The 22,678-nt window shown below is 41.9% G+C and overlaps 2 protein-coding genes across 2 annotated transcripts; one reads left to right on the forward strand and one right to left on the reverse strand.

Annotated features, from left to right (window-relative positions):
* Nucleotides 1–107: 107 nt before the first annotated feature.
* cops3 (COP9 signalosome subunit 3) lies at nt 108–13,895 on the reverse strand. Its single transcript, XM_029629135.2, has 12 exons — nt 12,309–13,895; nt 11,133–11,262; nt 10,559–10,671; nt 9,416–9,465; nt 8,781–8,873; nt 8,479–8,658; nt 8,050–8,190; nt 4,854–5,027; nt 1,513–1,599; nt 1,261–1,374; nt 1,065–1,145; nt 108–858 (listed from the first exon to the last, which is right to left on the reverse strand). The coding sequence occupies exons 1-12, from the start codon at nt 12,361–12,363 to the stop codon at nt 805–807; spliced, it is 1,272 nt and encodes a 423-aa protein (XP_029484995.1). The 5' UTR covers nt 12,364–13,895; the 3' UTR covers nt 108–804.
* Nucleotides 13,896–13,929: 34 nt separating this feature from the next.
* Nucleotides 13,930–19,081, forward strand: LOC115106422 (5'(3')-deoxyribonucleotidase, mitochondrial). Its single transcript, XM_029629137.2, has 5 exons — nt 13,930–14,642; nt 15,144–15,244; nt 16,003–16,063; nt 16,177–16,291; nt 16,475–19,081. The coding sequence occupies exons 1-5, from the start codon at nt 14,373–14,375 to the stop codon at nt 16,612–16,614; spliced, it is 687 nt and encodes a 228-aa protein (XP_029484997.1). The 5' UTR covers nt 13,930–14,372; the 3' UTR covers nt 16,615–19,081.
* The last annotated feature ends 3,597 nt before the right edge of the window (nt 19,082–22,678 follow it).

The raw sequence follows: 22,678 nt of genomic DNA on the forward strand, positions 1-22,678 counted from the left end.
ACATCTCTCTGTTCACATATGACAAACGAAACACTGCACAAATAGCTGAGGCATAAGTAGCACAGAATGTCAGAAGACTAGGGTAAACACTGCTGACAAAACAGGAATGTGATGTGATCCATTTAATCCAAAATTGTGTCAATTTACTGAATCAATGTATTCTTGAGTCCTTCCAGATAACAGATATGTATGCCTCCAGCTCAGAGCTCATCCCACCTGCAGTAAATGCAAACTACAGTACAACACAGTACACGAGAGACCTCTAGGGGATGGGAAAAAAACAGTGCACCAATTGTTTTATTTTTTTAAGCTGTACTATCCTCTCTACATTTGTTCATGGGCAGAAGTACAGCCTTGTTTTTGTTGTCAAATCTCCATGTGATATACCAGAAAATTTGTCTAGCAGGTCAAGGGAAATGATTGATCTTCGAAACATGAGACTTAAGATTTCCTCAAATGTTGCATGTTATCCTATGAGGAAATTCCTAAAAAAAAATATCATGCAACAGAAAAACGGTGCTTTAGCACACATTCCTTTTGAACAAATAAGTCCAGTTTTTATTATTATGGTTGTTAATGCAGCAGTGGCTCTTCCGCCTGAACAATGATAAATAAAACACTGACAAAATTGTTTTTTTGTTTAGGTTTCCTCAAGACACCGTGAAAGAAATAACCAAATTATCATTCCACACATTTAGATTTTCCTTGACCAATGTCCATACTCAATAGAATGTTTTTCCACTTTAAAAAAAGTAATCCAATGAGAACCGTAAGGGTGGCAGTTTTCTCCCCTGTCCATGGCCCTCAGGAGTAACTTGACGTTTTGCTGCCTACATCATCCTCCTGCGTTCCCATACTCTGAAACACACAATGTGATGCTAACCATTAGTAATCATTTCTATACTAATAACTGGAAGACCAGACGTTTCATATAGCTACTTCATAGGTCTTAGAATGGGATAAAAATAAAAATAAAACACCAACCCTCAAACACCTGAATTTCAAATTTACTCCTCTTGAAAAACCTCTAGAGGAGCCTAGAAAACGGAACAGTTGCTTTTTACCTTCTGCACAAACTGCGGGTTTACTGTGATTTCTTGATCCATGGACTTTAGTTTCTCATCCAGCTCTATACACTTCAGCATCTGTGAAGGACACAGAACAAGGCATTTACTTCACTAAAACATTACCAAAAGAGACGCCATTGTACCTCAGTCATTTTCATACAAGGATAGATAATCAACACTGCTATTCTCTTACCTCTTGGTCAATTTTGTGAAGCATTGCGGGGTTGTTGTATTTCTCCGGGTTGTCATGGAAACAGACCATGCCATCCTTTTGGTTGATACTGGCATAGATCTCGCCATCTTCAATCTGTAAGGAACAGAAAACGTAACCAATGGAAAAATCTAAATCAGGTAAAGCCCATTTTCTTTCAGACATTCAAAAGTGAGTGTTCTTAGGAGTACTGAGATACAGCATGCCTTTCCTCCTGCGGTCGCATTGGCTTACCATGTGCAAGACATACTTCTCCGCCTCCTGGGGCCCTGACAGCTGCACTCGACTTGCCATGTCTTGCAAGGACAGCGTCAAGAAAGTCTGCAAAAATAGAACGGTGGTCATATACAATCTGACCATTTACTTGAAAAACTTTGTTCACACCCTGGTAACAGGGCGAAGATAGGGATGTGGAAGGTTTATTTGAGGTGAAGGACAGACGGTATATTTTGAATATAGCTGAATGCGGACAGAGGGATATTAGGGATGAGAATGGTATGTTAGGGGTAAAGGTGAGGTATTTAAGGTGAGCGGGGACTATTGGTAGACATATTAGGAGGGAGGTATATGTGAGGTGAGGGGGGCATATGAGGTTAAGAAGATACATGAGCTAAAGGGGGTATATTTAAGTAAAGGGAGGTATATTGAGGTAAAAGACTAAGTCCATTTGGAGGTTGTGGGAGAATATATATTTGGGCTGAGTTGATAGTCAAATTTTATTGGTCGTGTCTACAGCTGAAGTCGGAAGATGACATACACCTTAGCAAACTACATTTACACTCAGTTTTTCACAATTTCTGACATTTAATCATAGTAAACATTCCCTGTCTTAGGTCAGTTAGGATCACCACTTTATTTTAAGGATGTGACATGTCAGAATAATAGTAGAGAGAATTATTTATTTCAGCTTTTTCTTTCATCACATCCCCAGTGGGTCAGAAATTTACATACACTCAATTAGTATTTGGTAGCATTGCATTTAAATTGTTTAACTTGGGTCAAACATTTTGGGTAGCCTTCCACAAGCTTCCCACAATAAGTTGGGTGAATTTTGAGTCGGGTTTGTAGGCCTCCTTGCTCGCACATGCTTTTTCAGTTCTGCCCATATATTTTCTATAGGATTGAGTTCAGGGCTTTGCGATGGCCACTCCAATACCTTGACTTTGTTGACCTGAAGCCAATTTGCCACAACTTTGGAAGTATGCTTGGGGTCATTGTCCATTTGGAAGACCCATTTGCGACCAAGCTTTAACTTCCTGACTGATGTCTTGAGATGTCGCTTCAATATATCCACATAATTGTCCATCCTCATGATGCCATCTATTTTGTGAAGTGCACCAGTCCCTCCTGCAGCAAAGCACCCCCACCACATGATGCTGCCACCCCCGTGCTTCAAGGTTGGGATGGTTTTCTTCGGCTTGCAAGCCTCCCCTTTTTCCTCCAAACATAACGATTGTCATTATGGCCAAACGGTTCTATTTTTGTTTCATCAATCTACAATCTTTGTCCCCATGTGCAGTTGCAAACCGTAGTCTGGCTTTTTTATAGCAGTTTTGGGGCAGAGGCTTCTTCTTTGCTGAGCAGCCTTTCAGGTTATGGCGATATAGGACTCGTTTTACTGTGAATATAGATACTTTTGTACCCGTTTCCTCCAGCATCTTCACAAGGTCCTTTGCTGTTGTTCCCGGGATTGATGTGCACTTTTCACACCAAAGTACGTTCATCTCTAGGAAACAGAACGCGTCTCCTTCCTGAGCGGTATGGCGGCTGCGTGGTCCCATGGTGTTTATACTTGTGTACTATTGTTTGTACAGATGAACGTGGTACCTTCATGCGTTAGGAAATTTCTCCCAAGGATGAACCAGACTTGTGGAGGTCTAAAAATATTTTTCTGGGGTCTTGGCTGATTTCTTTAGATTTTCCCATGATGTCAAGCAAAGAGGCACCGAGTTTGAAAGTAGGCCTTGATATAAATCCACAGGTACATCCACAGGTACACCCCCAATTGACTCAAATTATGTCAATTAGCCTATCAGAAGCTTCTAAAGCCATGACATCATTTTCTGCAAATTTCCAAGCTGTTTAAAGGCACAGTCAACTTAGTGTATGTAAACTTCTGACCCACTGGAATTGTGATACAGTGAATTATAAGTGAAATAATCTGTCTGTAAACAATTGTTGGAAAAAATCACTTGTATCATACACAAAGTAGATGTCCTAACCGACTTACCATAATCAGTTTGTTAACAAGAAATTTGTGGAGTGGTTGAAAAACAAGTTAATGATTCCAACCTAAGTGTATGTAAACTTCCGACTTCAACTGTATATGAATAGAAAAGGTGTGTACAGCAGAAGTTACAATGCATTCAGAAAGATTTCAGACACCTTGACTGTTTCCACATTTTGATACGTTACAGCCTTATTCTAAAATGTATCACATAATATATATATATCTATTTTAAATCAATCAACCCTACACACACACACCAGCCCCTAAGACAGGATTGTGTCGAGGTACAGATCTGGGGAAGGGTCCCAAAAAATGTCTGCAGCATTGAAGGTCCCCAAGAAAGCAGTGGCCTCCATCATTCTTAAAAATGGAAGAAGTGTGGAACCACCAAGACTCTTCCTAGAGCTGGCCGCCCATCCTAACTGAGCAATCGGGGGAGAAGGACCTTGGTCAGGGAGGTGACCAAGAACCCGACAGTCCGCTTGGAAAGGACTCTGACCATGAGAAACAAGATTCTCTGGTCTGATGAAACCAGGATTGAACTCTTTGGCCTGAATGCCAAGCGTCATGTCTGGAGGAAACCTGGCACCATCCCTACGGTGAAGAATGGTGGCGGCAGCATCATGCTGTGGAGATGCCTTTCAGTGGCAGGGACAGGAAAGACTAGTCAGGATCAAGGGAAAGATGAACGGAGAAAAGTACAGAGAGATCCTTGATGAAAATCTGCTCAAGAGCACTCAGGACCTCAAACTGGGACAACGACCCTACGCACATTCGGGACAAGTCTCTGAATGTCCTTGCGTGGCCCATCCAGAGCCCGGACATGAACCCAATCGAACATCTCTGAGATGAGACCTGAAAATAGCTGTGCAGCTACACTCCCCATCCAACCTGGCAGAGCTTGAGAAGCTCTGCAGAGAGGAATGGGAGAAACTCTGAATACAGCTGGGCCAAGATTGTAGAGTCATACTTAAGAGGACTCGAGGCTGTAATCGCTGCCAAAGGTGCTTCAACAAAGTACTGTGTCAAGGGTCTGAATACTTACGTAAATGTGATATTTACGTTCTTTTGTCATTATGGGTTATTGTGTGTAAAATCCATTTTAGAATAAGGCTGTAACGTAACAAAATGTGAAAGGTAACAGTGACTAAAGTTCAGGGCAGGGTACTGGGCGTAGGCCGGCTAGTTGGGGAAGCTGTTTTTCTAGGCTCTCGGTCATAGCTTTGATGCACCTGTACTGTCTCCAGCTTCTTGATGGTAGTGGGGTGAACAGGCTGTGGCTTGGGTGGGGTGAGGGAAGGATATCTTGGCTAAGGGTGACATGTGGTAAGGGAAGGAAGTATACCTTTGTTAGCCTCTGTATATTCTTCTTGTAGAGGGATGACAGGCACTGCTTGACAAGGCCTGTATTGTTGTCGCGTGTGAAAGTCTCGCTGTGTTTGTTCACCTGGGTGCGCAGTTCTGCTGGGTTGTTGGTGGCGTACACCTGAGCAAGCTCATGGTAGGCGTTGCTGAGAGGCTGCAGAAACAAAGCAGTAGAATATGTAATACTATGTCATATGTATAGTATATAGTACAAGAAGCACAACACTAGAATCGCTAAAGCAGTTATTTGGACTGTTCATAAAATGTAAATAAATTATTACTCTGCCATTTTTAAAGTCATGCCCCCCCCTCAGACCACGACTCTATATAACACATGGTTGTTAGAATATTAATATCAGACAGACTGGAGTTACAGCCAGTTTAAGGAGGGCATGTCATTTTTTAAATCGTTTTCCCGTTGCCCCTCCTCCCAACAGTAGGTCCTGCTCCGCTCCTTCTCCTGATAGTGGAAGACGCAGTGCTCAATTGATGATCACCCCGCAGATTGCCTCAAAACTGAACCTAAACCAAAACTAATTTCGCACGTCAACAGATTAAATGAAATAAAGTGTGATGGGGGCAAATGGGTGAGTTGATGAGCAAGGGGAAGCGAAAGATGCAGAACTATGTAGTCACTAATTGTGAATGAAGAACAGACCATTCTATTGAATTCATCTATTCTAACTGTAATCCAAAATATGCTATGTACCAGGGTTTCAGTTAGCCGGTCACTGCTGGCTTTTGGACGATATTCTTTGTTGAAAAGCAGATAAATCAAATTGGCACTGGCCAATTATCCCAGAGAAGAAGAAAAAAATCACATTGCGAAATAACGCTTTTTAACCTATTCATTGATGGAAATAACAGTCGATGGAAATACATTTGACTGGTCATGCTTATCGGTCTATAGGTGACACTGCATCATTTTGTGCAATTAAATTGGCGCGTGTACAGTATATTCGTTATGTATCTTATGGATCACACACCTAGGCCTACAGTATACAGAGCCTTTGAGTGGAAAATCTGTCAGACAGCTTCAGCATCTCAAACAGCATGCATAGGCAACAGAACAGGCTTCATCAGCACGTCACACACCACTTTGCAATGAGCTGGAGGCAGTATGCAGTTTGAAAACATACTTAATTGTTTGAAACCTGAACGTTTTACTACATATTATGAGGCATGTCTTACATTGCTTCAAAGTAGCCCAGTCAAAATCAGATCATATCCCTGGAGGCAATTATTTGATATCAACTCTTTCATTGTCCAGTAACCAAAGGCACAATCCTAGTCAAATTAGCAATCCATGCTAGTTGTTGCATACTAGAGCTCCCCTCTCTAAATGATTTATTTTAAGATATTTTCATCTCTGTCACATGAAAGTGCTCGCACATGCGGTGTGCTATGACACCGATGTTTTCCAGTTAAGTGCATTATGGAACAAACATTTGCTGTTACCCTACTGGCTTGCGCGCATTGCTGCGCTTAGAATGTGAAGAAATAATAGTTTATCAACAGTTTAAGCTAAACGTTCTGATCCGACTTGTTAATATAGCCTAGGTCTACTGGTTGTACACATTTTGGATCTCTAGTCCAACAACTGTCCCAGAGTCTGTTTGGAATAGGCCATTTCTTTCTCAAAAAGCTGACCAATAGAAGAGGTCAACTTTTCTACTATGGGGGATCATAGATTGACATAGGCTAGTGATTTTTCTGTTTGTTACTTGTCTTGTTGGCTGAGGAAAAGTCAATGTGGACAGTTATTCTAACATCTTCATAGTGAGCATCAGAATTTGGTGAGGACACACGCCATTGCATCCTTGACTTGCATGTTCTGTTAACACAAATTACTATATTCTAACTCTGATTTCTGTCATTCTGAGCACCAGTTGCGCACCCAATGCATATGGGTTCAGTAAATTTCTCAAAATGTCAGATAAATTAAAATGCTGCCAGTTTCTTAACGGAAACCCTGGTATGTACCCTATATCAGTCCACCCAATCCAATTAGTCTACTTGGAGTACACAGTGAGAGTGTGTAATTTACAGTGGCAAAAAGACGAAGACTAATGGATGCACATTTGCTACAAGATCTGAAAGAAAACGACTCAGAAGGCAGGGGAAGAAATGAATCATGACGTCTCTGATGATTATTCTTCTGATTCTGAGCCACAGCCTGAACCTTCACCTCCGAGGCCTAATCGTTAAAAAAAGCCAGAATAGTGAGCAGGTGGCTGTGCCACCACCAAATGAAAACGGTGAGACAGGACAAAACAAAGCCGGTGACAATGCTGCAGCTGATTATCAAGCACAAAAATATCAAGAGAGCAGATCCAACATTGCAAGCAAAAAAACACCTGCAACGCACTCACCAGCTTTCGTTTGTGACATGAACACCCTCCAACTGATGCCATTGCATGAAGCAGCACAACATGTAAGCACAAGCTGACAATAACTGACGATTTGTGTTTACTGCTGTCATATCAACACTTATATTCATTATAATGGGGCGGCAGTGTAGCCTAGTGGTTAGAGCGTTGGACTAACAATCGAAAGGTTGCAAGATCGAGTCCCCGAGCTGATAAGGGAAAAATCTGTTGTTCTGACCCTGAGCAAGGCAGTTAACCCACTGTTCCTAGGCCATCATTGAAAATAAGAATTTGTTCTCAACTGACTTGCCTAGCTAAATAAATGTAAATAAATAAATAAATAATGCCATTATTGCTTTTGTGCTGATTTTCATTACTCATCAGGCACACTTATGATGTTTAAGCTACTGATGTTTTTATCATTTGGCCACACGTCTTGGTGGTTGGTGTTACCGCGATCCAACACGTATGCTTTCTGTTTCATACTTAAAAAGGTACTCCACACTTGAATGTTGGTGCTTTTTCTTTTTAAATATAGTGTACAGTAACAAACTAATGAAAATGCTATTGTTATTTGAACATTTTGTTTTCTTATTGTAATGTTCCTAAGACCTTCATAAATACAACCAAATCATATATTTTTTGCGATAGCATATATATGATGTATTAATTACACTGTTAGACTGGTGCAGTCAGAATGACTGGGGGGGGGGGGGGGTCCCTCGAGCCCCAGCGGTTCTAGTGTTTGAGATGTAATGGCACATCTAAGGATGTAAAATATGGCCCTGTTTGCATATTCACTCTCACCTTTATGAACCTCCCAACTATCTGTGATGTGTATTTGGGGAGCTGCTGCACTTTGCCGTGTAGAATCAAGGAGACCAGGATGTACTTCTTATAGGCCTCCAACATGATGTGACTGACTGCCATAGCTGGAGTGGTTATTGCCTGGGGGGGGGGGGCATAAGAATATCACACAATGGAATTAGAGACGTAACCAACTACAGCCAAGTCAATGCCCTCACAGATTCAACGTCAACGCGAGGTGTAGTGTACTAGACTACTGCATGCATACACAGTATCAAAATAGTAACTTAAAAAAGGTCATTTCAAATGGTATTAAGATGAACAAATGTGTTACTAGTAGTCTGCTAAATCAATTCACTTTCGATAAAAGGAACACACATCCAAAACAGCTTTAGCACACACATTTTAGATTCTCAAATAAGCCAGTACCTGTTCATAAAAATACAGTGCTCTTTCAAAGTTCTTCAGACCTGTGTAGATCATGCCTCCGTAATAGTAGTAACATAGAAAGTGCTTTGCGTCGTAGGCGCCATTCTCCTTACAGATGTCCATCATGTCAAGCTCAAGAAATGGGAGGACAGGCTTGAAGCACTTTGCTAACAAGCACAGCTGTGGATGTACACACAAAATAATGGAGAGCTCATTCATGCTTAGTCTCATAGTCAAGCATCAATACATTTCAATAATCATGTAAAGTCCAAAGAGCCAGTTGACATGAAGCGGTTACACACCTGACACAGGTCCGCATGAACTGAGGTAAGTTGGTTTGTGTTCATCTGCATTTTGTCTATTGCCTGTTTTAGAATGCCGACGCCTCTCAATGGCTGTGAAGGAAAGAGATGCATTAAACCAAATGTAACAGAGACAACAATATGCCAGGAACTCACTCCACAGCTAGCTTGAAATGTCGCCAATGGTGCCATCGAGGTTCCGTTTTGGTGGCATAACTGGATAGTACGTTGCCAAGCAGGGCGATCACGTGTGCTAGCAAGGCAGAGGTCCACAGGTTTGAGCCTTGGTACGATCAGTTTACCCTGAGTTGTCTGGCACACGTCTGTTTCACATACCCTCCACTGCTGTGATTACAAATTAAATATCCAAGCATGGAATTAACAGTGCCAATTCTATCCTTCTTTGAAAAAACTGCTGCATTAAACTTATATAAAATAGAATGAACCAATATGCTCTCTCATTAGTTGGCTTTATGTTTTTTTTTAAATCCATGTAGAGTGGTAATGACATAAGCTGGGTCTTATCTTGTAAAAACACACGTCCTTTTTTCAAACAGACCAAGTTTATCGACAAGTAAGTTCATGCATTAGCTCTTCTGATTGAAATGTGTTGCTCCCATTTTGGCAAGACTTACCTGTTTTCGTTCTACAAGGGCGTTTGTCAACTGATGGCAGAGGCCGGCAACTGTGGAGAGAAAAATCAAATAGTGGGTTTTGCATTTCCCAAACTTGGGGTCACCGGATATGAAAGTGGGATCGCGAGAAACTCAGAATAAAAATACAGAATAATTGTGCTTGGTTCATAGAATCGCGGTTACATCTAATCTCTGGTAGCCGCTAGATGCGGTTGTAATTAACAGAGCCATTTCTGTTTGCTTCCTACAAAATGTGTCTCTATCCCTTTGAACAGTTTATGCTACAAAATATACAACCACATCACTGAAAGATAACACTCTCAGGAACCCGTACCCATCTTCTGTTTCCCTCTACAATGACCACAAGCCGAGCAGGATTCATTAGAACACTGAATCATTAGGCACGAAATCAGACAGGGAAAAGAACACCAACAATGACGTTCTTTTCTACACAGATCATCATACAAAACAAGAAAACATGACACCCCCACAAATGATGCAGCACACCCCCTTGGGCCAATTGGGATATCACACATTTCAGTTAATTACTACAGCTCCCGCTATGGGCCAATCAGTATCATTTTGTAAATGCCGGATCTCTACAAGACGCATCATTCACCAAAGTTACATCAAAAATCGGGCCAGTGCTGTCTGACTCGCGTGTGACTAACGTACAGGGACAGATCCACAGTCCCCTCCCCGATTCCATTGCAGTTATTGCCTGATGATCTTCTGAACATCCCAATACCTTTGATGCATTTCAGTCACTTCAAACTATGCTTCCTCAGATTGAAATACTGTCCAGAAAAATACTGTCAGACTGATATGTAATAGACTGTCATAAACCAATTTAAAAAAGTAAACATTGGCCGTTGATTACCACTTTTTTCTTTTTTTTCCCCCACATGGTGGGGTCGCAAGAAATGTTGACGTCAAATGTGGTTGCAGGGCAAAGAAAATGTGCGAACCCCTGGTTTAACAGGTTCAAGCGAAATACATTTTGCCCTGATCATTTGACCTTGAAAAACATTATCCACATTGCTTAGAAAACACTTTGATCACTACAAGACGTTAACACTGTATGGAGTAAACACATCAATACATGGCTTCTAGAAACCAAAAATAAGTTACGATTAGACTTACAAGTGTCTGTTGCATATCTGATGTGCTCCCCATTGCAGGTACTGATAAAGAGCTGGACTTGGGAAAAGAGCGTCTCAAAGTCAGGGATGTTTGGCATGGAGAACTTCACAAACCTTTATGAAGGGAAAGTGAAAACTGGCCGTGAGTACACAAGAAAAAAATGTTGTCACCGTATTAAAACAAAGAATGTAGACTGTAAAAGACAACCAGTTTCAACAGACACAATTTTATTTTAACACCTTGATCTGTGTGATATTTGTATTATTTCACCAGGTAGGCTAGTTGAGAACAAGTTCTCATTTGCAACTGCGAGCTGGCCAAGATAAAGCATAGCAATTCGACACATTCAACAACACAGAAATGAAATAAACAAAACATACAGTCAATAATACAGTAGAACAAAAGAAAACAAAAAGTATATATATACAGTGAGTGCAAATGAGTTTTAGATGAGCCTCAAATGCACACAGGTACAGTAAGCAGAAACTGACTCAGTCATATCCTAGATCAGTGATTGACTTATAAAATCATTGATCAAGGATTAGATAACTGCAGAAGAGAGCAGGCTACTCACAGCACAGCCAGCACGCCCAAGGAGTGCTCCTGGATGTCCAAGGCCCCCAGTACAGTGTCCAGGTGGGACAGGTTCTTGGCCAACAGCTCCCCGCTCTTGTTGATCAGTTCACACAGCTGTGTCATCTGACCTGATATGCAACAGTAAAGACAATAGGTAAACAAACAATGCAGCACTTGATAGTTGAGCCATTAGAGCTGGTTGAAGAGTACAGGTCCAAATTAAAACGGGAGTTCATGTGTGAATATAGGATGAAGAGTCTATATCATAAATAGTTTAATTGACACAAGTGTTTCTCCCATTTTTAGATGGAGCCCTCCCAAACTCTACTGTCCAACAGCAGACCCACGTTACACTCATCTTACCCAGAGATGAAAGCCCATGATAGTCAGAAATAAATATTTAATTATGTTGCTCGCTTATTTCTAACAATATAATAGACTATAATAGCAAACCTCTATAAACCTCTGTACCAACAAAATAGCCAGAATGTCAACTGAATACACCCGCATATGTAAATGATAACGTTAATCATTTAGTAATATATATTTGTTTTAAAGAATATAATATTGGGTGCCAATAAGAATATTGAGCACGTTTTTAGAATGGAACGCGGTCTAGCTGCATAGCTCACATTCTTTGCGGTTACTAAACTTCCCCCGTGGATGAAATCATCGTGGACTTGAGGTACTTGGCAACTGTGAAATATATCGGCCGGTCAAGTGTCCTGTCAAGGCCTGCACTGGGTACATTACCAATGGAACTATTGCATATTGCGTTACAGATGGGACTGTCGCCCAATAACATTTGACAATGGCGCTCTTCATCCAATCGCGCGTGCTTAGGGCGGAACTACCGGAAGGCATACTCCAGAAATTATTTTCTCTAACAAAAACAAAAAGTAAGATTTTAAAACACGTATTCGTTTGCAGTGTTGTTTGAGGTACACATTAGTGTCCCGGGGTAAAAACGCATCTTTGTGAACTACTTTTTGAGGCCTCGTTCACCAAAACAATACATTTAGCGCTGTGTTTACATGATAAAGCAAAACGGATCTATCCAGTTTGGCTACCTAGCCTAGCTAGTTATACATGATAACAGCACAGTAACCCATTGGTTAGCATTAGCTAATAGTTCCAGCTCGTCTGAGAACTAAAACCTGTTTAGTGTCCATACCTTGAGCAGAGAGCTGCCGCACATTGTTCACGAACTGCTCCAAGGCTGAAGCCATTATTTCATCTGTCCAAAGTGGTAGCAATTCAAACTGTTTTTCATTCAAATGTCAGAAACAACTCCGTCCGTGCTGGCTGAGACAGGGGGCAACACAGCCGCCACTGAGAGAGAGAAGTGTCGTGAGATCTTCGTAAGAACAGACGGGATCTAACGAGATTTACGGTTGCAACTTTAGGCTCTTAAATTGACAGGCACAGATTTGCTGAACGCAAAATATAAATTTATCCAGAAACCTAGTTATTGCCGTTTGTTACCGTTTATTTCCTCCTTTGCTCGAAACGTACACCCCCTGAAAACATCTGCTGATTGTCTTTATGTTCTATAATGAATTTTATTCATTGGGAATATGTCTCCCTGTGCTACCACTTTAAGGATCGCACACTAGTAAACACAGGAAGTACAGTGCAGATGCTACCGGGTTGCAGGCAAAGACATTGTATAATTGGAGATTTCCCACTCGAATACAGCCGTGGAGGCCACAGAGCAGTACTGTTTTTTTGTTTTGTTTCCCTAATCGGACTGATTCAAATCAGGACTGGGACACCAGTAACACAAGGTTAATTGAATAGCCCTGCACCTGTATTTGACTGTATGTGTGTATGGAGTCAAGTTTACTTGTCATATTCACAGGATACACATGGTACAATACAACAATTAAAATAATACATGAATTAGCATGTCTACCACGTTAGCCTTGTTTCAGATGTGATTTGGCAAAACTAGATTGGAGGCCCCTACAAGGGGACACTCAAAGTCTCCCTGCAGCTTAGCAACCAGCCAGAGACCTCCCCTGCTCCCTACCACAGACAATTATCAAACCACACAATAGGCCAGCACACTCCACTCTGTTAACTGTAGCTGCTTCTCAGAATCTCTTCATTGTTCTGGGGCCTCCTCATTGGATATGTCTTCCCATTGACCACACCTGTGTAGTCTTGCTAGCCAGATTCATGGCACTCATGGCTGTGTGGGAACTGGAAAGATTCTAGCACCTGTGTTCTCCAGAGCTGAAATTTGGCCTGTCCCCGAGGGCCCCCACCCCAACGACATTCATCACTGTTGCAGTTGTTAATATGTATATTATTACTCTTATTTCACTTTGTCCCCACACCCACACAATGGTCTTGCTGCTCATTCTCCCACCCCCTCAACAGGCTTTACTCTAATGGACATTTATTTATTAATCACTGCTACAGATTGTATGGTGTATATAGTGCTATTTCTATTGTTGTTTTTATTACAATTTTCATTATTTTATTCCACTTAGTATTGCATGTTGGAGCTCAGCACCTAAGATTTTCACTGTACCCTGCAATCACACCTGCAAACCCTGTACATGTGACTATTAAACACTCTGAATCTGACTGATTCCTCCCTTCCCTGTTATTTTTCTCCCTCTGCTGCATGCATGCTCAGCTTCTTTTGATGTAAAGGTTAAATGTTGTAGATGTTTTCCAGTTAACACTCCATGATAGAAGAATGCCTTTTTAAACTCCACTGAGAAACTGAGGACACGTGCGTAATCTTGTTTCACGACATTGTCTTTGACTGCAGGATTTTGTACAGTAGGCGACACATCTAAGAGTATTTGTACCCAATTTCACAGCTGCTGTGCGGCTGACAATGGTTGTGAGATGCGACACTAACTGCCGAAGAACCAGTCCATACTGACAAGAATCGTAAACAAGTCCAAATACATTGCTGAAAGGCATTGGTCAAATTTGACCCTGTGCGCTAATCAATATACCGGTAGTGCTAACGTTAGCTAGCTTGCTGCCAAAGCCTGACCAATTGCAATAAAGGTTGAAACCATAAATAAATAGCTGACCGTGTCAAATAGTTAGTTACATTAGCAACGTCCCAAAATATATTTTGTTTAAATGGCACCCTATCAGTATTAGGAAAAACACATTTTTCTCATCTGGACTTTCGAATACTTATCTCGCGCTTCGTGAGTCTTGAAGCCATCGTTCGATCACCGACAGAAATCAGCGAGGCAAGTAAATCATGTCATTACTGCCCAAGATAGTAACGTTACGCGACAGAGGGAGGATCTTACTCCATGACCAGTTCAAGTATATTTCCGCGAAGATGTCTTCATCCTCTGGTAAGAGACTTCGGGTTCTAGTAGACATGGATGGCGTCATTGCAGACTTCGAAGGGGGATTCCTGAAGAAATACCGGGCCAGGTACCCCAATGAACCGTACATCACCCTGGAGGACAGACGAGGATTCTGGGTGTCGTCTCAGTATGGGAACTTGAGGAGTGACCTGTGTGTAAGTAGTTCCGAACTGTGCATTCTGTCTGAAAACGGGAAATATCCATACATTAATTGTCTGTATAGTCTGGCATTATGTCGCTCATTCATTTGCATCAGAAGTCCCCTGCATGTTCAAAAGGTTTCAAGAGCAGCAGCTGTCAATACATTGAATTATGTAAATGCCAGTCACACACAGATCTGATTTATAAGAAAGTCCTTGTGCTGAGTTAACCCCTGCTCACATGGTGGCTCGAAAAAGTGCTTTAATTTCTGCTTTATAATGCAACCCCAGTTTCTCCAGACAGTGCTCTATTTCCACAGTATAGTCATAGCAAGCATGCACTTGATAAAGATGTCTCCCATATCCCTATTATTGTATAATTGTATATAATACTCTCATTGTATAATGAGAGTATTAAAGTATGCCATGCGTCTAGGTCCTCAGTGTCTGCCATAAATTAACACACACACAATCTGTAAAAGTCTGGATGATAAGCAGAGGCTATATTGACTGTAGGAGAAGGCCATCAGCATTTGGGAGTCAAAGGACTTCTTTATAGAGCTGGAGCCCCTTCCTGGAGGAGTGCAGGCCGTCAAGGAGATGGCTAAGATGGAGAAGTAAGTTTGAACCATATATGGTCATTCAAACCATATCTGAACAATACCATAGCTTACGAAATATTCTTAAAATACTCACATTTATTTCAAAGACACTTGCCCGGTGAGTCAGCTGTATTGAGTCAGCTGTTCAAAGAGAAGGAATTGCTGTTTTGTTTGTGTTCCCAACGTGCTTTACAATGTTTTGACCCTCACCTAGAGACTATTTGCCATTTAGTCATCACCCGTTAGGCTATAAACAAATAGGGTGGAGAAGGCGGGCAGGTGGTCCTGGAGTAGCATGGTAACCCTCTCAGGAAGGGAACTGCTATGACATGGTGTGCTCTGCTGTATGCATTTGCCGTGTTAAAATGTCATCATGCTAATAGCACATTAACAGACAGATGCTTTTCTCCAAAGCGACTTAGTCATCCGCGTGTGCATTTTATGTATGAGTGATCCCAGGAATCGTACCCACTATCTTGGCTGTTGCAAGTGCCATGCTCTACCAACAGCTACAGAGGACCACGCCGTCTTTATAGAGGGAACCTTTGCTTTAGTGTTTCATTTTGGACGACCTTATGTCAACAACCATATAGTAGTTCACCTCAAGCAAATGCCCTCACCATGAAACAGTACATTCACAGTAACTCTGTTCCAATACTAGCCTATATCCTCATGTTAGGACATCCCCTTTGCTCACCTTTCAAAAACGCCATGTTGTAGAAGATTTACCTTGAAAACAAATGAACCCTGTTGTGTTCTTCTCCGTTTTCCAGCACAGATGTCTTTATTTGCACCAGCCCTATAAAACATTATATCCACTGCCCTGGTGAGAAGGTAAGCTCGGAGTCAAGACAGTAAAACCCTTTAGGCTGGAGGCCGAGTGGTGGTTGTGGTACCTCTTCCTAACAATAGTTCGGGTCTTTGCGCTCTCCCTGTTGTGTGTTCAGTATGCCTGGATAGAGAAGCACCTGGGCTATGATTTCTTGGACCAGATCATCCTAACCAGAGACAAGACTGTGGTGACTGGGGACGTCCTTATAGATGACAAGCCAGACATCCTCGGTGAGTCAAGTGTTTGTAGCAAAGCTGGAAAACTGTGCGCGTGTAAATATATGTGCATTTATTTATATGATGGCGCCATATGCATGCTAGTGTCATACATATAGGTATTTTCGGTAGTTAGTATTTGACTGTTCGATTAATCTACAAGCGTCACATGACCTTTGTGATGTGCCTCTGTTGCAGGTGTAGAGCCCAACCCAAGCTGGGAGCACATCCTATTTACAGCCTGCCACAACAAGCACATACTTCCCAGCTCCAGCCACCGGCGCCTGCTCTCTTGGGCAGATGACTGGAGGGGCATCCTGGAGAAGAAGATGCTCTGATGAGCCCCCCTCATACACACATCAACCTCCCCTTCTCCACTCTGATTACCTACACTGTATTGGGGTACAAAGGGTGAATACCTCCACTAATACACCACAGTCAGTCTCGAACTTGAAGTTTAGGGTTCTACTGTACCTTATTTAGCCAATGTCAGAGAATATGAATCTGTTTTACCACTAGGGGGCACACATCGACTGAAGCATGAGGTAGAAATACTGAAAATGATTGCAGTGAAAGACCAGCAACAATATTGAGTAGAGAGTAAATGCAGAGTTTACTGTTTTGACTCACTCTTTATAGTTGTATAAGACTATTATTAGTTGTTCCTTCTACATATTTTGTTTGTATGTTGACCAGGACATTGGCCAGAGGGCAATACAGTTTTGTTTCACAAATACTGTATAGGAGTGACTCCATTTTGTAAATGTTGTGTTCCAACATTGTGCCAACATGGATCAAATTGTAGCCTATATATTATTTTCTCAACTTAGTTTAGGTAGATTTTTAAAAGTGTTTTAAAGCATCCACCAATCCACAGGCAAGTATTGAGAATGACAGATATGACTAGGTTGCATGATATTAACTTAATGTCTACGGATTTAAAACAGATTTAGAAAAAGTGAATATACTTTATTTAAAAATATATATAAATTATATATCAAATGTATTATAAAGACATGCTAAACCTTTCTATTTTATTTCAAATTTTAACATTACGTAATCGATTTGCATTAGTCTTATGTGTCTTATTGTTTGAGACAAGAAAATGGTTGACTGAAAAAAATATCATTACTTATTACACCTCAAAGTATCCAATACGTTCTGCTGTGAATATGGTCAAGCTCTTCCATCAAAACAAATGTATTTCTTTTCATAAGTGTCTTTACAGGCCTTAAAGTATATTCACAAAGCAACCTAACGTAGCAGGCAAGACACCTGAGCAGACTCCCCACGTTTTTCAGGGGAAATGGAAGTTTGGTTGAAAATACTGTATCCCTGAAAACCAGAAACATCCACATTCTGCTGACTCCGCGGAGAGTGGTCACAAAGTGGTCCAGTGAAGAAGTTATACTTACACCTAGCTGAATGTCTCTAGCCTTTTGTAAACATTTTCAAAACAGTTGAAATTGGTGCTAATGTTGTTCATTGCTAGTTCACCTATTGTGAGTATCCCTTTCCCCAGTGATTCACATAGAGGGCATAGCTAGCTCTGGCCTGACCTCTATAGAGGCCCACAATGGAGGTGTTATAATACCTATCAAATCTAGCGGTCAAACGGAAATGGTTCCAATTGTTTTTCGACCATACATTTTTCCCATAGTGGATTTTAGAAACGCTTAAAATAAGGGTTGTTTCGTGTAGGCTTACCATGGTGTGACATTTTGATAAACATGTAAATCTCTCTTGTACATGGTGACTTCTATCAATATACTCGGCTCTATTTACTCTGATTCAAAAATCCTAATCCTAGCATCAAAGTAGACACCATTCAAAACTACAAATCCCTCCAAGCTCTTGCACGTCATCTCTAACTGATACCTTTGCTAACAGGTAATGTGTCAATTTAAAACGTACACAAGACAGTTCACAGAATTGTCCATTTAAAAAAATGTAGCCTATTTATTATTTACTACATTTAGCTAACATTAGATAGTTAATCCAGAGATTCTTACCTTTGCCTTGATTCGACAGTCTCATCCAGATCATCATGACATTTGTTGTTCTTTATGATATCCAGTTTAGCAGCTAATTAGCATTTCCATTTTTGGGGGTAAATATAGGCGAATATATTGATTTAGAAATTACCTTGTCCTAGAGAGATTTTCACAATTATCAAAACGTCACGCCAGGGTAAGCCTACACGGAACAGCCCTTATTTAAAGTGTTTCTAAAATCCCCTATGGGACAAATAAATGGTGGGGAAATTATTGGAACCATTTCCCTATTTTAGGTTGTATGGGTATTACTCTATAAGGCTCTGATTCTAACTGGTTTTAGTCTAACCCTTTCAGCATGCTGTTGTATCCTCATTGGCTAGCCACGTGTCCCAATGTCACCTCCTTTCCTCTACTCGTATCTCTCATGTTAATCACATTTTAAAAGCCACGGATTCTCTTGTATTGATTTTTTTTACCCTTCCAAGTGTCTTTTCAGTTGTCATGAAGGGAAGGCGATGTGGTCAAAACTTTTGGAAAATACTGTACGTACACAGCCTAAGTGTTACGATTGCCCTGATGATGACCCTGTCTGTGGGGTGAGTTAGGGTTAAGCGATGTGTGTAGAATCCACTGCTAGGTCAACCACTGTATCTCACAAAGTCTGTTCACTGCCTGTCACTGCATCTTGTCAATGAATGTCTCATGTCTTTGGTGCTGGATGATATCTATGTCAATGTGTTTTTTGGAGAACAGAGAATATACTAAATGTTGTCGTTAACAGATCGAATAAAGGATGCAACATTGAAAATAGCAATATTCAATAATTTATAGATGTCATTTTTTTGTATAATACATTTTATTTTGGTTAACCTTTAATTTAACTAGGCAAGTCAGTTAAGAACTAATTCTGATTTACAATGACGGCCTACCCCAGCCAAACCCTAACCCGGATGACGCTGGGCGAATTGTGCGACGCCCGATGGGTATACAAAACATTAAGAACACCTTCCTAATATTGAGTTGTTTCCCCCACCGCCCTCAGAACAGCCTCTTTGTCCAGGCATGGACTCTACAAGGTGGCAAGCATTCCACAGGGTTCCTGGCCCATTGACTCCAATGCTTCCCACAGTTGTGTCAAATTGGCTGGATGTGCTGTGGGTGGTAGACCGTTGTTGATACACACGGGAAACTGTTGAGTGTGAAAAACCCAGCAGTGTTGCAGTTCTTGACACAAACCAGTGTGCCTGGCACCTATTACCATAACCCGTTCAAAGGCACTTAAATATTTTGTCTTGACCATTCACCCTCTGAATGGCACACATACACAATCCATGTCTCAAGGCTTAAAAATCCTTCTTTAACCCGTCTCCTCCCCTTCATCGACACTGATTGAAGTGGATTTAACAGGTGACGTAAATAAGGGATCATAGCTTTCACCTGGATTCACCTGGTCAGTCTATGTCATGGAAATAGGGAAGCAGATATTCCTAATGTTTTGTACACCTGTTACGATCTGGAATGCCATTCCACAGCCACCCATAGAAGGAGCCACCACCACCACAGTGACATTTTCCTAAAAAAGAAGACAGGCCAGATTTGAAGCAAGAAATGCAGACAACGAGCCCCTAGCTGGCCCCTGGTCAATGCCTTGTGGTGACTATAGCGGCCCTGGGTCTGCAAAGACCAAATGCGTCAGAGGCCTGAGCATTCCCACTGGGGCTTTAAAATACAGACTGAGGATTCTACGTAATGATGTTCTGGCAAGAACACAGAATGGAACTATAATGGAGGACATTCTAGCGATCAGGACTCTGTGTTTCCTATGATGGGTTGATGGGACTGTTTTTGTGTGTCTCTGTTAATATGTAGCCTTGCATGAGCGAGCCGGAATGGCTTATAGGAGCAGGAACCTGTCCTGTTTCTGTAGCATGAGGCAGCTTGATCTATTAAGTACACCCTGTGGACAGGATGCTAGTCTAACGCAGTGCCTTACCTCCATTCTATCTCCTTAATGCTGAGTGCCAAGCAGAGACGCATCAGGTACCAATTTTACAGTCTTTGGTATGACTCGGCCGGGGATTGAACTCCCAATCTCAGGTCAGACAATAAAGGCCACTGAGTTAACACTGTGTCTCTGTGGATAAGGAGTAAGGCTCTGCCGTGATTAAGTCGATCTCAATTATGAGACGGAACCTTTTGTGGAAAAAGCACATTGTCCAGTCACTCACAAACACTGGAAAACAAGCTGGAAAAACAGGCATAGTGATAGAGACAGAGCACTGACGAGTAAACAACCAAGGTACAGCATACAGCCAACCTCTGGGCTCCTCTAAACCACATATGTCAGAGTCAAGGCCCGCGGGCCACATCCGGCCTGCAAGAAGGTTTTTTACGGCCCCTGGGATGATCTTGATTTATTATTAGAACCGGCCCGCAGCAAGCCGGCAGCCCGCAGATCTTTTACACGCACCAATACTACATTTCCCACAATGCAAAGGTGACGCACCGAGCAGTAGGCTGCTTCATTTCAATATTTATTGGCACAGCAGTCGTCAGCATCACAGTAAAATTAACTTTCAGATACCCATCAAAAATGGCAAAACGGAAGGTGGATACTGAGAACCGGGGGTTTCAAACAAGGTGGGAGTCGGAGTATATGTTCACGAAGGTAGCTGGAAAACCTGTGTGTCTTCTGTGTGGAGAAAGTGTGGCTGTACTGAAAGAGTATAATCTGAGACGACATTATGAAACGAAACACGCGGACAAAAACAAGAATATGGACATGGAACAAAGGCTACAAAAGGCAGAGGAATTAAAACGAGGCCTCAAATCTCGACAGGCTCTGTTCAAAAAAGCCAAATCACAAGGCCAGGCTGCTGTCAAGGCCAGTTTTATTTTGGCAGAAGAGATCGCTAAATCAGCCCGGCCATTTACGGAGGGGGATTTCATCAAAAACTGCATGATTAAAGTTTGTGACGAAGTTTGCCCAGAAAAAAGGCAACTCTTTTTAAATGTGAGTCTGAGCAGAAACACCATTGCCGAGAGTAGACCAGTTGTCCATCAATCTAAAAGAGCAGCTTGTGAAAAGGGAAAAGATTTTATTGCATATTCCTTGGCTGTGGATGAGAGCACCGACATTTCTGACATTGCCCAGTTGTCAATTTTCATCCGCGGAGTGGACTCCAACCTAAGCGTGACAGAGGAGTTTTTGGCTTTACGTCCTATGCATGGCACAACTACGGGGCATGATTTGTATGAAGAGGTGTCAAGATGTGTAAATGAGATGGAGCTGCCTTGGGAAAAACTCGTGGGTTTGACAACCGACGGAGCACCTGCGATGTGTGGACACAGGAGCGGACTGGTGGCGAAGATACGGGAAAAGATGCAAGAGGAAAACGCGACAGGTGAGCTGACAGCTTATCATTGTATCATACACCAGGAAGCGTTGTGCGGTAAAGCCTTGAAAATGGAGCATGTAATGAGCATCATCACGCGCACAGTTAACTTTATCAGAGCCAAAGGTTTGAATCACCGCCAGTTCAAGGCATTTCTGACGGAGTTAGAAACGGAGCATGGTGATTTGCCTTATCACACAGAGGTGCGATGGCTAAGCCAGGAAAGGTGCTTCAAAGATGTTTCGAGCTTCGTGAGGAGATTTGTCTGTTCTTGGACAGCAAAGGGAAAGACACAACACAACTCCGAGACGAAATGTTTCTGTGTGAAATGGCTTTTCTGTGTGACATTACGAGTCATCTGAATGCAATAAACTTGCAGCTGCAGGGTCGGGATCGTGTCATCTCTGATATGTACAGTACAGTGAAGGCATTTAAAACCAAACTGACTCTGTGGGAGACGCAGATGCGGAAAGAAAATTTGAGCCACTTTCCCAGCTGCCAGACCATGAAAGAGAAGCTCTCTACCAGTGCGTTCCCGAGCACACAGTTGGCTGATAAAATAGGTATGCTTGCCGCTGACTTTCGACGCCGATTTGCTGACTTTGAAGCACAAAAAAGCAGGTTGGAACTGCTCGGTAACCCATTTGCTGTTGACGTGGAAAGCTCACCACCAAACCTCCAAATGGAGTTGATTGACCTCCAATGCAATGATGCACTGAGGGCAAAATATGCGGCAGTGGGTGCTGCGGAGTTCGCCCGTTTCCTCCCCGGCACAATGCCCCAGCTGCGCATCCAGGCTGCTCAAACGTTGTCTATGTTTGGCAGCACATACCTGTGTGAACAACTGTTTTCTTTGATGAACCTGAACAAAACATCACACAGAAGTCGACTTACTGCTGAACACCTCCACTCAATTCTGAGGATTTCTTCAGCTCAGAGCCTTACCCCGAACATTGATGAACTTGTGGAAAAGATGGGACACCACCAAGTATCACCCTCAACCTCAAACA

Source organism: Oncorhynchus nerka, linkage group LG23 (genome assembly GCF_034236695.1).
Source record: "Oncorhynchus nerka isolate Pitt River linkage group LG23, Oner_Uvic_2.0, whole genome shotgun sequence".
Lineage (NCBI taxonomy): Eukaryota > Metazoa > Chordata > Actinopteri > Salmoniformes > Salmonidae > Oncorhynchus > Oncorhynchus nerka.